The sequence below is a fragment of the Enhydra lutris genome, unplaced genomic scaffold, assembly GCF_002288905.1.
Source record: "Enhydra lutris kenyoni isolate GAN:26980312 unplaced genomic scaffold, ASM228890v2 scaffoldscaffold12, whole genome shotgun sequence".
Lineage (NCBI taxonomy): Eukaryota > Metazoa > Chordata > Mammalia > Carnivora > Mustelidae > Enhydra > Enhydra lutris.
Window position 1 is genome coordinate 25810117 of NW_019154096.1, and position 13874 is coordinate 25823990.

The following is a 13874-nucleotide window of genomic DNA, read 5'->3' on the forward strand; positions in this document are numbered from 1 at the left end:
AAGCCCAGTCCTTTTGAAGCTAACCAACATTTCTTTTTTTTTATATATATATTTTATTCATTTATTTGACAGAGAGAGATCACAAAAGTAGGCAGAGAAGCAGGCAGGGGGCGGGGGAAGCAGGCTCCCCGCTGAGCAGAGAGCCCAATGCGGGCCTCAATCCCAGGACCCTGAGATCATGACCTGAGCCGAAGGCAGAGGCTTAACCCACTGAGCCACCCAGGCGCCCCCTAACCAACATTTCTCAAGCTCCTTCTGTATGCACAGCGCTGTCCTCTTTGTCATAGAGTGTCTTTGAGATAAATACCCCTGTGCGGCATCCCTCCCGATACTCAGGGGTAAGACAAGGTTTATACCTAGGCAACCTGGTAACCTTGTTATGAGATAATGAGAGCTGTGCAAGTCATCACATTTCTCTTTTTACCTTGGCTGTTAGGAAACTCATTTATAACAATATAAATTGTTTCATCACGCTAGTTAGTCTTAGCTAACCAGCAGCTAGGCTCTTAACTGCTATCTGGGTCTTACTCCTCCATCTCTGGTTTGCTGTGTCTTTAATCAGACTCCCTTCTTTGAAAATAGGCAAAGTGTGAATCACTGCTGGGTACAGGTCTTGTCCCAGGGAATACTGGGATCACAAAGATGAATGAGACCCTTCCCAGCCCTCAAAGAGTTGGTAAACCAGGAGGAGAAGTGGGAATAATCAGGGATGTGCATCCATCTGAGCACCCCAGGGGAGGACGTAAAAAGAGCTACAATACAGGAATGGAGGCCGGAGGCCCAAAGGGCAGAGATCTTACCTGGCTGGGGAAGCAGGCAGCCTACACGGACGAGGTGGCATCTGAGTGAGATTTGAGAAAGAAGTAGGATTTAAGCCGACAGAGCTCCGGGGAGATGTTCTGCCGGGCAGAGGGAGTGAAGTGGAAGGTGGGAAAGGGAAAGTGGGCCGGATGTTGGGGATTCGCAAGGATGGAGCACAGGACTGCTTGGGGGCAGGGCAGCCTCTGCCCCGAGGGTATGATGATGTCACTCTCCTCTCTGGTCCCCTCCCCGCAGGGTGTGGTCACAGTCAAGGGCCTGGTGGACCGCGAAAAAGGTGACTTCTACACCTTGACGGTGGTGGCAGATGATGGTGGCCCCAAGGTGGACTCCACCGTGGTGAGTGGGACCCCGGGTGAGAGCCCCACAGGTATAGCCCATCACCGCCCCAAGGCACCCCAAAACATACATCTTCACAGGCTACCCCATACACGGGCCAGGCCGTGGGTGAGGATTTGGGCCACCTAGGGACAGTGCTATGGCCATAATGCCACACCTTCCTGGGCAGCCCGGGCTAGGGATGAGACTGCAGACTGGTTGGGGGGCAGCACACCCAGCTGGGAGGTGGCTGGGAGAGCTGCAGACTGCTAACCATTCCTACCCTTGCCTTTTCTCTCCCTTGGCCTCCTGCCGGCTCTGACTACAGAAGGTGAGTGGCCTGTAGCCTGGGGCTGTCCTGGGCCAGTGCCAGCTCTGTTCCTGTATGGCACTGCACCTCCCTGCCTCCCCCGCAGACAGGCACATGGACAGGCCCGCAGCAGGTTCCTACCCAGACCCTTCACAACCACTCCAGCCCCGGCCCCTCTTGGGCAAGTTCCCCAGGTCCTGCTCTGCCTTTCCTGCCAGCCAGTGGCATCTGGAGCTGGGGTAGGGGTTGGGCACTAGCAAGGAGCAGGTAGGACAGTGGAAGGAACACAGAGGCTTCATCCCAGCTCTGCTGTGTGACACAAGCAAGTTGCTCAACTTCTCTGTGCTTCTCTTCCTTGGGTCTAAAGTGAGGATGATCCCAGCAGCTCTGAAGCTGGCAGGAGGATAAGAAGCCCTTTGTAAACTAGGCCCCAAGGAGCCCATGATGGGAGTGGCACCTGCAAGGGGGGACCTCGCCCTCTCTTGGGGGTTTGGGGAAAGAGCATATTATGTTAGGGTACATGGGAAGTGGGGCCCGCGGTGCCGGGGCCTGGAGTGTGCTGGGCAAGGGCTGCCACAGGCAGAGTCAATCACTGTCTTCGAGGACTCTAGGGTGGGAACACCACGGGCTCAGGACATTTGGAGGAGGATGACCACTGAAGCCAGAGGTGTCAGGTAAAGTTCTTAGGAGCGTGGGGGAGGTGGGGGAGGCAGGCAGAGGACCTCAGGCTCGGGGTTGAAATGGGGGTGGGCCCGAGAGGGAGGGGTCTACCAGGCGGGCATCCTGCAGCGATATTAACAGAATATTAACAGTGCCTTGAGTGTGGGCCGCAGCCAGTCTGGTCTGAGGCCATCTGTGGACCACTTGGGGCATCCGGCTCACCCACAGCCTTGGTTATAGCTACACTCTCACTCCCCACTGGGTCCCTATCACATTAGCCTAGAGGGACAGAAATCAACCGACTGTCCAAGCTAAGAGACCAAGGCACCTGCTTGGGGGGTCTCTGCACCACTCCTCGCTAGAGGTGCTTAGTTCTAGTGGCCCTGGTTGTGACCTAGTTGTATCCCAAAGCCCCCTCCATCCACAGGGCCAGCCTGGGGGTAGGGAGGCCAAGAGTAGCCATGAGCTGCATAGCTCCCCACGGTCCCCCAGTGTTCCCAGAGGGCATCCGTTGAGCAGAACCCTCTGTGGTGGACACTAGGCGGCCACCGTGTCCTGTACCTTCCAGCTCAGGCTCCCGGCCACCCCAGCCGGAGGAGCTGAGGCTCAGGTTAAATGGGGCCCTCTTATTGGGCCTCGGCAGCCTCATCTGTAAAAGGGGCCCAGTTGCAGCTCTCCCCTCATTTTGATGGGGAGTCGGGGAGCCGAGGCCAGGTGGAGGCTGATAAGCAGCCAGGATGGCCAGGTTGCTCCCCACCAAGGCCCCTGGAGCCCGTCTGTAGATCAGGCAACCCCCTTCCTCTGCCTAGACCGCTGGGGGCACCCTAAGCACACGCCCTGTATCTCCATAATCGCTAAACCCTCTTCCAGGAAGCAGGACTTATGGGTTTTTGCTTTGCCCTGGCTTCCCCCCAGGCCCCAGGGCCCACTGCCCTAAATACACCAGCCCTGTTGGCACCAGGCAGTCATTGCTGGAGATGCTAGAGTGAAGCAGCCCGAGGGGCCTTTTAAAGGTAGCACCATTTCCTCTGCAAGGCCGAAACCCCCAAACCACAGCTCACCTACACCTGACTCCTCCCTGACCCAGGCAGCCCCCATGGGCCCTGGGAGGGGTGGGGAGGCAGCAGGAAGGGGCACACGGGGACGGGCTCTCGAATAATGCCTTCACACCCCTGGGGCCAGGGGAAGAAGATCTGGACCATGAGGCCCTGGGTGGGAACACAGACCCAGATCCAATCCTCTGGATCTTGGCGCCTGCCCGCCCGCTGAGGCTGACTCTACTGCCAGGAGCACCTCAGACAGCATCACAGCGGTAATCCTAGAGGAAGCACCTACTGTGTGCCTGGCTCTGGGCTGGGCTCGGGGCACAGCAGGAAACTGAAATCAGACATAGCCCCTGCCTTCACAGACGTAAGATACAGTAGGAGAGGGTTGTTGATTAAATTATCACACCAGTCAGTGTATGCTATAGGAGAAAGTCTATAATAAGACGTCTGGGAAATCGAGGAGGGTTTCCCTGAGGAAGTGACTCAGGCTGAGACCTGCAGAAAGCACAGACATTTACCCAGCCAAGAAGGAAGCACATAAAGGCAGAGGGAATAGCGTATGCAAAAGCTCTGTGGTGGGACGAAGCCCAGGAAGTCTGAACAAGGTCTTGAGCCGAGCGAAAGAGTTTGGAGAAATTAGAGCACAGAGGCCTTGTTTGGCTCTGCCCTAAGAATAGCGTGGTGGGCATTACTGGGCCCATTTCACAGATGAGCAGACTTGGGGCTCTGGGACATCACGGAACTCCCTGAGCAAAATCATGAGGGATGGGCAAAGCCTTGGAGCATCAGAGCATACCAGTCTCCCAGGCACGAAGCAATACGGGGACCACCTTTACCACCCCTGACCTTTTTGTTTGCTCATTCATTCCCCAAGGCATCCCAATGCTGTGTGTGTTTTTGTCCATACTTTTAGCTAAGGAAGTGGAAAATCAGAGAGGTTGAATCATTTTTTCCCAAGTCACACAGCTAGTTAATGGGGGAGTTGGTCCTGCTGCCAAGCCTGGGCTGCTTGTCCTGCGGTTCTGACAGCTCCTAAAAATATGGAGGCATGGCTAGGATGGAGAAGAAGGAAGACCTGATTGGAGGGGGAGGATGAAAGGGGTCTCCTATGTGGCAGCGCTGTTCCCCAGGCTCTCCATGGAGGCCCGTATATGCCGCCTGGGAGCCCTTGTACCCCAGGCTCAGGGAGGGAGAGGATGAGGTCTGGCTTGGCGCAGGGCGGTGGGAGCAAGCCCCTCCTGGGATTCCCCAAACCTGAGCCCCTCCCACCCTACCTGAACCTTCGCGTCCATGAGCCTAAGGGGCACTCTTGGCCATCTGTGGGTTGAAAACTACAGAATGCAAAACAATATGCCCTTTGCATGCAATTTCCACATTCCCGGTTTATATCTGACCATGGAAATTCCTCCCCCCTCCCCACTGGGACCACCAGGCTACCTCATGGCCTCCCTCTTGTTCCAAAGCCCCGGTTCCGTCCCTCTAATCCAGATGTGCCAGTGAAGAGGCCTTTGGGCAAGATCTGGCTGCCAGATGTGTTTTGACCAGCTGGCACATAAGTTTTTCCTTTAATTTTTATTAATCACCACATAATTCCTCATAAAAATCTGGATTCCGAGTTCCTCTTGAAAAACAGGAAGCTCTGCCAATGCCAAGCTGGCATTCCTCGGGGGAATTTTTTTTGCTGAGTAGCCTCTGTCCCCTTTAGCCAAGGCCCATGCCTTCCAGCGCTCAGCCCTACCACCACTGAGTCCCCCCTGGACCCCTACCCTGCTGTGCCGGCCCCAGCATTTGAGTGGGCGCGGCCCTCCCCCATCCCACGGCTATGGGAAATGTGTTCAACACCTCCGAGTCCTGATCGGCCCAGGCAAGCCCTGACGCTAGCTGACTTTCTAGAACTCTCAGCTCTGGGCCCCTGTGCGCCCACAGTGGGAGCCTGGTGTTTGGAGTCAGGAAGCAGAAGGAGGCAGTGGGTCTCTGGCTGCCTTCCCCACCCCCAGGTCTACATCACGGTGCTAGATGAGAACGACAACAGTCCCCGGTTTGACTTCACCTCCGACTCGGCCGTCAGCGTGCCTGAGGACTGCCCCGTGGGCCAGCAGGTGGCCACCGTCAAGGCCCGGGACCCTGACGCCGGCAGCAATGGGCAGGTGCGTGCCAAGTAAAATGCTGGCTCTTCCATGTCTTAAGGAGGCTCCCGTAGCCTCTCCACTAGAGGAGGGATGGCCAGGCTCCACCCAGCCCCAGGTGCACGGCCCTGCCCTCACCCTACTCCACCGTCAAGGAGAGGAGAGGAGGCAGAGCTGTGCAGGCTGTTGGCCCTGCCCGGGTCACGTGAACATGGAGTCTGAAGGCCGGTCCCAGCTCAGCCCCTGACAGCAAGCTGAGAGCAGAGGGCGTTCATCCTTCCTGCTGACTCCTTTGTCACCTGATCCACAAACCTCTGGGCATCTTGGCCCTGTGTGCCAGGCCTTCCCATGTGGCCCCAGGTTTCAGAGAGGACAGGCTTCTCCTCCTCCCAGCTTTGGGGGGCCTGTGCCACAGCAAGAAGTGCTCCCTCCACACACACTCCAGGTTTGGAGGCCCAGTGCACAAGGAGGACGGGTGGTAGACTGTATTAGTCTTCCTGCTGCTTTAATCTGTCCTACGAATCAAGTGACATGTTTGAGGAGGTTCCCACCATTTAAAAATGGCTTGCTTGATTAGGGTCCCCTGTGGGGCTCTGTTGGTTAAGCAGCCTTCTCTTAATTTTGGCTCAGGTCATGACCTCAAGGTCATGAGATCAAGCCCCTAGTTGGGCTCCACACAGACGATGGAGCTCGCTTAAGATTCTCTCTCCTCTCCCTCTGCCCTCCCCCCACCCCGCAAAGATGGCTTGCACACCTCTTGGGGGGGCGGTAGCTTTCGGATCAGAAGCACAGGCATTCAAATCTTCGTTCTCTTAGTCATTTGCAAGCTGTGTGACCTTGGCCAACTGTTGCCTGTTTCTGAGCCTCCTGTCTGCAAACTGGAAAGAGCATCTCCTGACCGTTGCTGTGAGGGCCAGATGCAGCCCATGTCCCACCAGGGCCCCCAGAAGTCTCAGTGCCTCCCCACCTCTGTCCTGGGAAACGTCTGTGCCGTGGGACTCATACCCACTCTTCTGGCCCCTAGGCTGGTAAAGCTGACCTCTCTTACCCCAGGAACCTGCCACAGGTCCCGTGCTGCCTTGGTGGGCCTACGGCACACATTTTCCACCTCTGCATCAAATGTTCTCTTTTCAAATGCCTTTACCGAGCAGAGGGCCTGGGAGGGCAGGGGAGGGACCCTCAGCCTGACCTGTGGCCTGTGCTCCTCACTTTCTCGCCCGTCCCCCTCCCCCTCTCTGACAGGTGGTCTTCTCCCTGGCCTCTGGCAACATCGCTGGGGCCTTTGATATCATCACCACCAATTACTCCATTGGTGAAGTGTTCGTGGCCAGGCCTCTGGACAGAGAAGAGCTAGACCACTACATCCTCAAGGTGAGAAACACCCCCTGAGCCCAGGGTTCTCTGTTGACCTGCCAGGAGAGAGCTTGGCATAGCCTGGCAGTCGGCTTCCCATGTCCCTGGTCCCAGGGCAGGAAGCAGCAGAGGTGTCTATCCCTGTTATAGGAGCCAGGAGAGAAGGCCTGGCAGAGCTGATAGAGCCCTGACTCTTCCACAGGCAGTATGACTTTGGGCAAGTTGTTCACTCTCCCTGGGCCTTGGTTTCCCTTCTTGTGCAATGGGTAGAAGAACCCCTCCCTGGCCAGCCTCTGCCTTGGTGAGAAACAAGCACAAGTGTGAGGAGTCCCGGAAGCCACCATTATTGCTGAACTGCTGCGGCTGGCCTGCTCCCTGCGACTCCGCGGACCCCGGGGCTGCATTCCTGCAGGGCTCTGAGCCTGGAGAGCACTTTCGCTGCTCCTCAGGCATCCAGGAAGCATTCGGGCTCCCAGGGACAGGCCTGGGCTATGGGGAAAACTCTAGTTCATTGCTGAAAAGGTTAGGGGGAGGCTTTCTCTATCTGCCAGGGTTCAGATAGGAGTGCGTGGAACAGAGTTATTTGAAACTAAAAGCAGGAGCCTGGGGTCTGGTCACAGGCCCAGGTCGTGGTCAGGGGCTGGCACAGCCCAGAATACAGTCCAGGGTAGGACCAGAAGGTAAGGACTGGACACACCGGAACCGGATTCCGAATGATGGCCCCGTGTCAGACAACAACTGGGCAAGCATTGTTTGCAGCATGGGGCGGAAGAAAAAAATTCCGGGGAGAGCCCAGGGCTGGCAGACCACACAGGGGCAGGGATGGACCCAAGAGTCTCTCTGCCCTACTGGTCCTCCCCACTGGACAGACTGCCCTTCCAGACTCCATATTCCAGGTCCTTCCCCTTCCTTTAACCCTGAATCCAGTCTCCTCTCTCCTCTCCCCACTCCAGGTTGTAGCGTCTGACCGTGGCACCCCTCCACGGAAGAAGGACCACATCCTACAGGTGACCATTCTGGATGTCAATGACAACCTTCCAGTGATCGAGAGCCCTTTTGGGTACAATGTCAGTGTGAACGAGGTGAGGGCAGCTCTTGCGTCCGGATAGCTGGATGCCCAGGGTGGGCAGTGGGTGTGAGTGACCGTGAAGCACCCGTGTCAGGGTCCGCCTGGCCCGCTGGGCTCTCAGACCCGGCAGGTGGGGGCGTGTCCTGCTCATTCACAATTCCAGCCCCAAGGCCAGCTCCTGGAATGCAGTATCTTTTTGCAGGAAGTGTGAAGAGGAGACAAGAGGAGAGAGAAAGCAGGAAATGGGATTTATCCCCTGGAGAGCTGCTCTTAAACAAGACAGGGCATTTACTACTCATTCTTAAGACTGAGGCACTGAGGGAAATTTTTGCCCCAGCAAAAAAAAAAAAAACAAAAAAAAAACAATCGCTGCGTGTCAGGCCAGGTTGGACGTCCACGAAAGCAGGACAGGAGAGGGGTTTAAAGGCCAGGTCTCGGGGCACCTGGGTGGCTCAGTGGGTTAAAGGCCAGGTCTCGGACCAGCCTCCCAAGAGTCAGACCTGGGCTCTACCACAGACAGGCAGTGTGACCAGCAGACATGCTTTCTCTGTACCTCAGTTTTCTCATCTGTAAATGGGGATAGCATCCTGTCTGATTCCCAGGGCTGCCGAGAAGAGTCGGTGAAGTCACACAGCCTTGCATATAGTGGGTGCCCACAGCAAGCTCACCACCAACAGCCCCTTTTCCTGCTCTCCCCGCAGAACGTGGGCGGGGGTACTGCTGTGGTCCAGGTGAGAGCCACCGACCGTGACATCGGGATCAACAGTGTGCTGTCCTACTATATCACTGAGGGCAATGAGGACATGACCTTCCGCATGGACCGGATCAGTGGTGAGATCTCCACGCGGCCAGCCCCACCCGACCGTGAGCACCGGGGCTTCTACCACCTGGTGGTGACGGTGGAGGACGAAGGCACCCCCACCCTGTCGGTGAGCCACGGGGGCAGCTGCAGGGAGGGGAGGGTGCTTGAAAGACCGGCTCCGCCTTCTGTAGGGGATGGGTGGGCAACAAGAGGGGTGGAAGTGGAATGTCCGAGGTGGTTAAATCTTTGACAAGTCCTTTGTTGTGCCTTTAGAAGGTCCGTCTCTGTGTATTTATAGAGGACCTGTGCGTGTGTTTGTGGAGGACCCACGTGTGTTTGTGGAGGACCTGCACGTGCAGAACTCATGTGCTTGTCATCCTGTATCTGTAACCACTCAGAGTCTCTGTTTAGCCCTGTTTGGTCCAGCAGTTCTATGGGATGGTGCAGAGCGAGCCCACACCTTGGGGCCTGGCCAACCCTCACTCTACCTGCCAGTAGTGCATTCACCCACACTCTGTGCCAGACAGGAAAGGTGCTCTCTGGCCCTTTCCCCTCTGTCACTTTGCTGTGACACGCTGTTGCAATATGTCCACGTCGGAAGGGACTGATGCTCTTGGTCCCGTCTGGTACTTGAATGGACAGAGCCCCCGCCCAAGGCAACATGGGAGGTTTGCAAGGTTGGAGAAGGAGGCGCGCCCCGCGGAACTGGATGGTAAGATGGTCTCGGGGCGATGGGCCGGGGTGGGAGCCATGTGCCCATCGAGGGGAAGTTTGGAGTCAGGAGCGCTGTGAGCTGGCTGTGCGATCACCAGCAAGTTGGAATCTCTCGGGATATGGTCTCGTCATCCGGAAAAGGGAGGTGATGTCTCCTCTTAGGTGGTGTCTGGGGAATTGAGTGAGCTCGTGTCTGCAGAAATGCTCGGTAGAACCCTGAGGAGGAGGACTGTGTCAGATGCATGTGGCCGCGATAATGCTGCAGTGCAAACCAAACCACGTGCAGGGATGAACACGATCACTGGTTTAGCGCCAACTCTGCAGACTGGCGATTTAGACCTGGTTTAGCTGCACTCCCGCCTATGTGGGGTTGTGGGGGGAGCAGCTGTGTGTCATTAGATGGCTGGGGTTTGGGGGGGTCATCCACCTGTCGGCTGGGGTGACAGGGCCACCTGTGTCTCCTCTTCCAGAAGGCTAGCCCATGCTAGTTCAAGCGGAGCTAGCAAGGGTCTGGGAGGGACAGTGGGAGCACGCAGGGCCTCCTGAATCCAGGCTTGGAACTGGAATGAGGTTGTTTCTAGCACATTCTGTTGGCCAAAGCAAGTCACAAAGCCAGTCCAGGTTCAAGGTGTGGAGAACTCCACCCTATCTTTTGGAGGAACAAGTTGCAAATGAATTTTTTTAAGTGTGGATACAGGGAGGTATAAAGGATTGGGGACATTTTTGTGCTCTGTCCACCCTAGGAACCTGATCATTAATGAGGCCTCAGCCCTGTCCCTTGGTCCCCTATGGGTGACTCTGTTAGACCCCTCCATCTTGGCAGCAGCCCTATGGACTATGGAGTCAGAGTAGGCCTGGGCTGTCTATCTGGACTGTCTCTGGGGAGGAAGGTGGAATTTGACCAATCCCAGGAAACCACATTCTGAGATGCCGAGGGTATGGGACTGGCTGTGGGCACACCCTGGGCATCCTTAGCTCCAGAGCGGCCATCCCCACCCAGTGAGCCAAACAGAGACATATTTACAGGACACATATGACTACCCGAGGGGGGGACGTGTAGGGCTATCCATTACTTTAGTGACATGGAAGGACTGTTTTGACAACCCCTCCCTACCTGCACCTAGCTTCAGGGCGAATCATCATCCTGGTCATCTCCCAGTGGCACTTAGAGACGTGTTTGGCTACAAGTGATAGATACTTACCTCGAGTCATCAACAAATCAGGATGCATTTTATTCACATAACAAAAATTCTAGAGAGAATTACAAATCTTGGTTTTGTGCTCTGTGATGTCAGAGCTAATGCCTCTCGAGCTTTCCCCCATGGCTGCATGATGGCTGCTAGAGCACCAGCCGTCGCGTCAGCATTCAAGGCAGGAAATGACAAGACAAAGAACTATGCAAGCCATTTCTGCCCCTTTATCAAGAAAGCAAATTTTTTGCCAGAACTACTTTCCAGGGTTCTGCTTATGTCTGTGGCCAGAAAAGATTCACATGGGCACCCTCACTCCAAAGGAGATTGGAAAAAATGCCAGGATTGTCAGAAGGGGCTTATTATGTGGGATATATCACTGCCTCTGACAAAAGCAGAGCTTGTTAACGAGGGAAGGGTAGAGAACAGATCTGGGGTGGGAAACTGAGAGCCTGTGCTGCTTCTTGTCCTGACCTAGGCCAGCAAACACACCGATTTCACCCCTGCTCCCCCCCTTCCCTACACTTCAAAGCCCTGGAGTTTCCTGGGGAGGCAGTCAGTGAGACCCAGGACATTCTGAGACACTGAGTTTTGCAGGTGACATCTGGCTTCCTTTTGGTCTTCAGAAGAAAGGACAATTGGGGAAATGTGAAATCACCCTGGCCACATTTAACCACCAGGAATGGGTGGGCCGCTACTCAAGCAGTTCCTACAGAACTTGGGACTGGTCCCTGTGGCCAGAAAGAGTTTTCATCTGTTGACAGACACTCTGACCACACCCGGCCCCCAACCACCACCACCAGAGACCCAGCCTAGTCCAGTGGAAACCCATGAGCTCTGCCTCCTCACACGTGGGTCCCTGACATTTGGGTCCCGCCTTGAAGCTGATCTCAGGCTTCCTGGCTCCCTGCTATATGACTACGAGAAACTGGGTGGTGAGAGGTATAATCTCCCTTTCTCTGCCTTCCTCATTCTGTCCATCACCAGCTCGGACCCCAGAAAGCACCTTCCAGATGACTCGATCAGGCCTGGGCTCCCCTGAGGCCATGACCAAGACGATATGTATATGGCTCCTGGGCTATTACACCGTGATAGGGACGGACAGCATCAGGGCCAGCTGGGGAAAGATTTATAGGAGACATTTTTTAGGTCAAAAGGAATCTATCAACTTTTTCTCTGGCTTCTTCAGGTAGAGGAAAGATCCCTGGTATTTGACTTCTGTAAGAGACACGTGACAGTGAAGAATTGCCGGTACCAGCAGAGTTGAGAACTGAGCCCTGGAGGGCATCGGTTCATTCATTCGTTTGTTCTTTTGCTTAGGCGGCCAGTCCGTGTTCCCTGAATGCCCAGTATGTGCCAGGCCCCAGGGCTACCCGGAGGAAGCAGTGGTGGTCCCTGCCACCATAGAAGGTAGCCGAGGAAGGGACGCAGTGAGGGTCTCCAGGTTCAGGGGCCAACATGCGGATGGGCCTGCATTCAGGAGCACTAACAAGGGCTTGGGAAAGGCTTCTTGGAGGAGGTGATGCCTGGGCTGTCTTGTCACTCTGTCATCGTTAGCACAACAAGGCATATCGGGGACCCAGAGATCCACCTAAACAAAGGCCCAAGAGCAAGAAATGACCAGGGGTGGGTTTGTGGAGCCCGTGACAGCATTCAGAGCCAAGAGTGTGACTCGATCTATATTTCCTCCTGGTGACATTGCCTCTGGGCTGACATTGCCTAAGGGCTGATCGCACCGCTTTCCCATGTGCCCCCTCCAGTCCTTCCCAGTACAGCTGAGCCAGGGTGAGGATAGGGCACAAGCCGCCAGTGCCCAGCCATGATGGGCATCTGCCTCCAGGGAGCACTGACCCACAAAGATTTGCTTCCAGTGATCTGACTGTCCCCTCTAGACAGTGAACCCCCAGAGTCAAGCACAAAATTGAGGGTCACCAAGCCAGAGGTGACCAGACGGGGTCCCTTCCCTCCTGTTGCATAGATTTCACTGGATGGCTATTCGAGAATAGGGTTGTTTTGAGCCCTCCTGCACTAGCCAGAGCCCTGAGCATCTTCCCAAGGCTCCAGGAAAGGTCACCATGGTCTTAGGGGTGGGCGCCATTCTGCACGTATCAGTCCAGAGATGCCCGGCAGACCTGCTCACCATCTTGTCTCCACCTGCAGTTATCAGCTGGTCTAAGCCAGCCCTCGCTGGCACAGGACCGACCTCACAAGGGCAAGTTAAGGTTCGTTCCTTTATTCTTTCTTTCATTCATTCAACACAAAATACGTGCCCGGCCCGTGCCAGAGGCTCGGAAGTCAGACATGAGTTGGGTACAGTCCTGTCCTCAAGGAGCCCCCAGACTAGTGGGAGATGGACACATAACAGAGAGTTACCACTTGGTGATGTGATGAAGTGCCAGGAACTTGGAGCCAGGAGCCCGGGAAGGTTTTCGGGATAAGACATCACTTGCGTCTGTGACTTCCGGAGTGAAGTTCTCTTAGCAAGCGGCCTGGGATTCAGCTACCAAGAGAAATCTTGTATCTGAGCCCTCCTATCCTTTCATTTGACCCTGGGCCCCCTCCCCCCAATTTCCTGAGAACCGTACATTCTTGTCCCCACCCAGCCCTCAGCCCTGTATCACCCAGAGCTAGGAACAGCTGTGTAGCAGGGGGCATCCGGACCAACCCAGGCCTGTCACACAATGGTGTGCCACCCAGCCAGGGGAAGTCATTGTACGGCTTCTGCTCTCTGGCTAGCTTCAGGCCGCTAGGGAGGCCAGGCTGGGGGGAGGGGTCTAAGGGGCCATCAGGGAGGCCTCTGCAAGAGGAAGGGCCGGGCCTGGGGAGGAAGGGCGGAAGGCAACTGGGAGGTCAGGAGCTGAGCCCCAGTCACAGAGGCACCTTGGCAGGAGGATGAAGATGGGGGGAGGGCCTGTCGGGGGGACCTCCCTGCCACACAAATCCCAGCCAATGAGCTCTGGCATCTCAGGCTGGTGGGAACCTGCAGAAGTCACCTGTCCAGGGAGAAGGACAGCAATCACCCCCTGCCCACTTGCTGGTCCAAGAGTTGCCAGCGGTAGCCTAGAGAAAATCTGTGAACCGGGGACATTGCCCTTGGCAGCTGACCTCCTATCTTTAGGGCCAAGAGCTCTTCTGTGTATTAAACTTGGACCCCGCTGCTGTTGAGGAAGCCTGCTTCCGCTGGCTCAAGCTCAGGAAGCCCCAGCCTGGCCCCTTCCCTGTGCGGCACACCGAGTTAAGCCAGGCTTCTCCGGCCCAGCATGGTGACGTTCAAACCCTTCCCTTGCCCTGCATCTTGAGGGCTGTTCTGCAGCAGCTCAGATGTGCTGCACGCGACCTGTTCAGGGCCTCCCAGAGACCCTGGGACTCTCTGGTCAGCTAGGAGCATCTCCCTTCCCCTCCACCATGGTAAGCAAGTCTAGGGCACAGGTCCTTGTGCTCACCAGGAGTCCTGTGGCTTCAGGGAT

General features: G+C 56.0%; 1 protein-coding gene across 1 annotated transcript in view; it reads left to right on the forward strand.

The window, feature by feature from the left end:
• LOC111144669 (cadherin related 23) overlaps window positions 1–13874 on the forward strand; it is a 354437-nt gene that overhangs the window by 273228 nt on the left and 67335 nt on the right. Inside the window, exons 32-37 of the mRNA XM_022499070.1 lie at window positions 1057–1158; window positions 1466–1468; window positions 5151–5300; window positions 6522–6650; window positions 7586–7714; window positions 8403–8630. Of these exons, the coding sequence (XP_022354778.1) occupies window positions 1057–1158; window positions 1466–1468; window positions 5151–5300; window positions 6522–6650; window positions 7586–7714; window positions 8403–8630 (741 nt within the window). The remainder of the gene's footprint in view (window positions 1–1056; window positions 1159–1465; window positions 1469–5150; window positions 5301–6521; window positions 6651–7585; window positions 7715–8402; window positions 8631–13874) is intronic.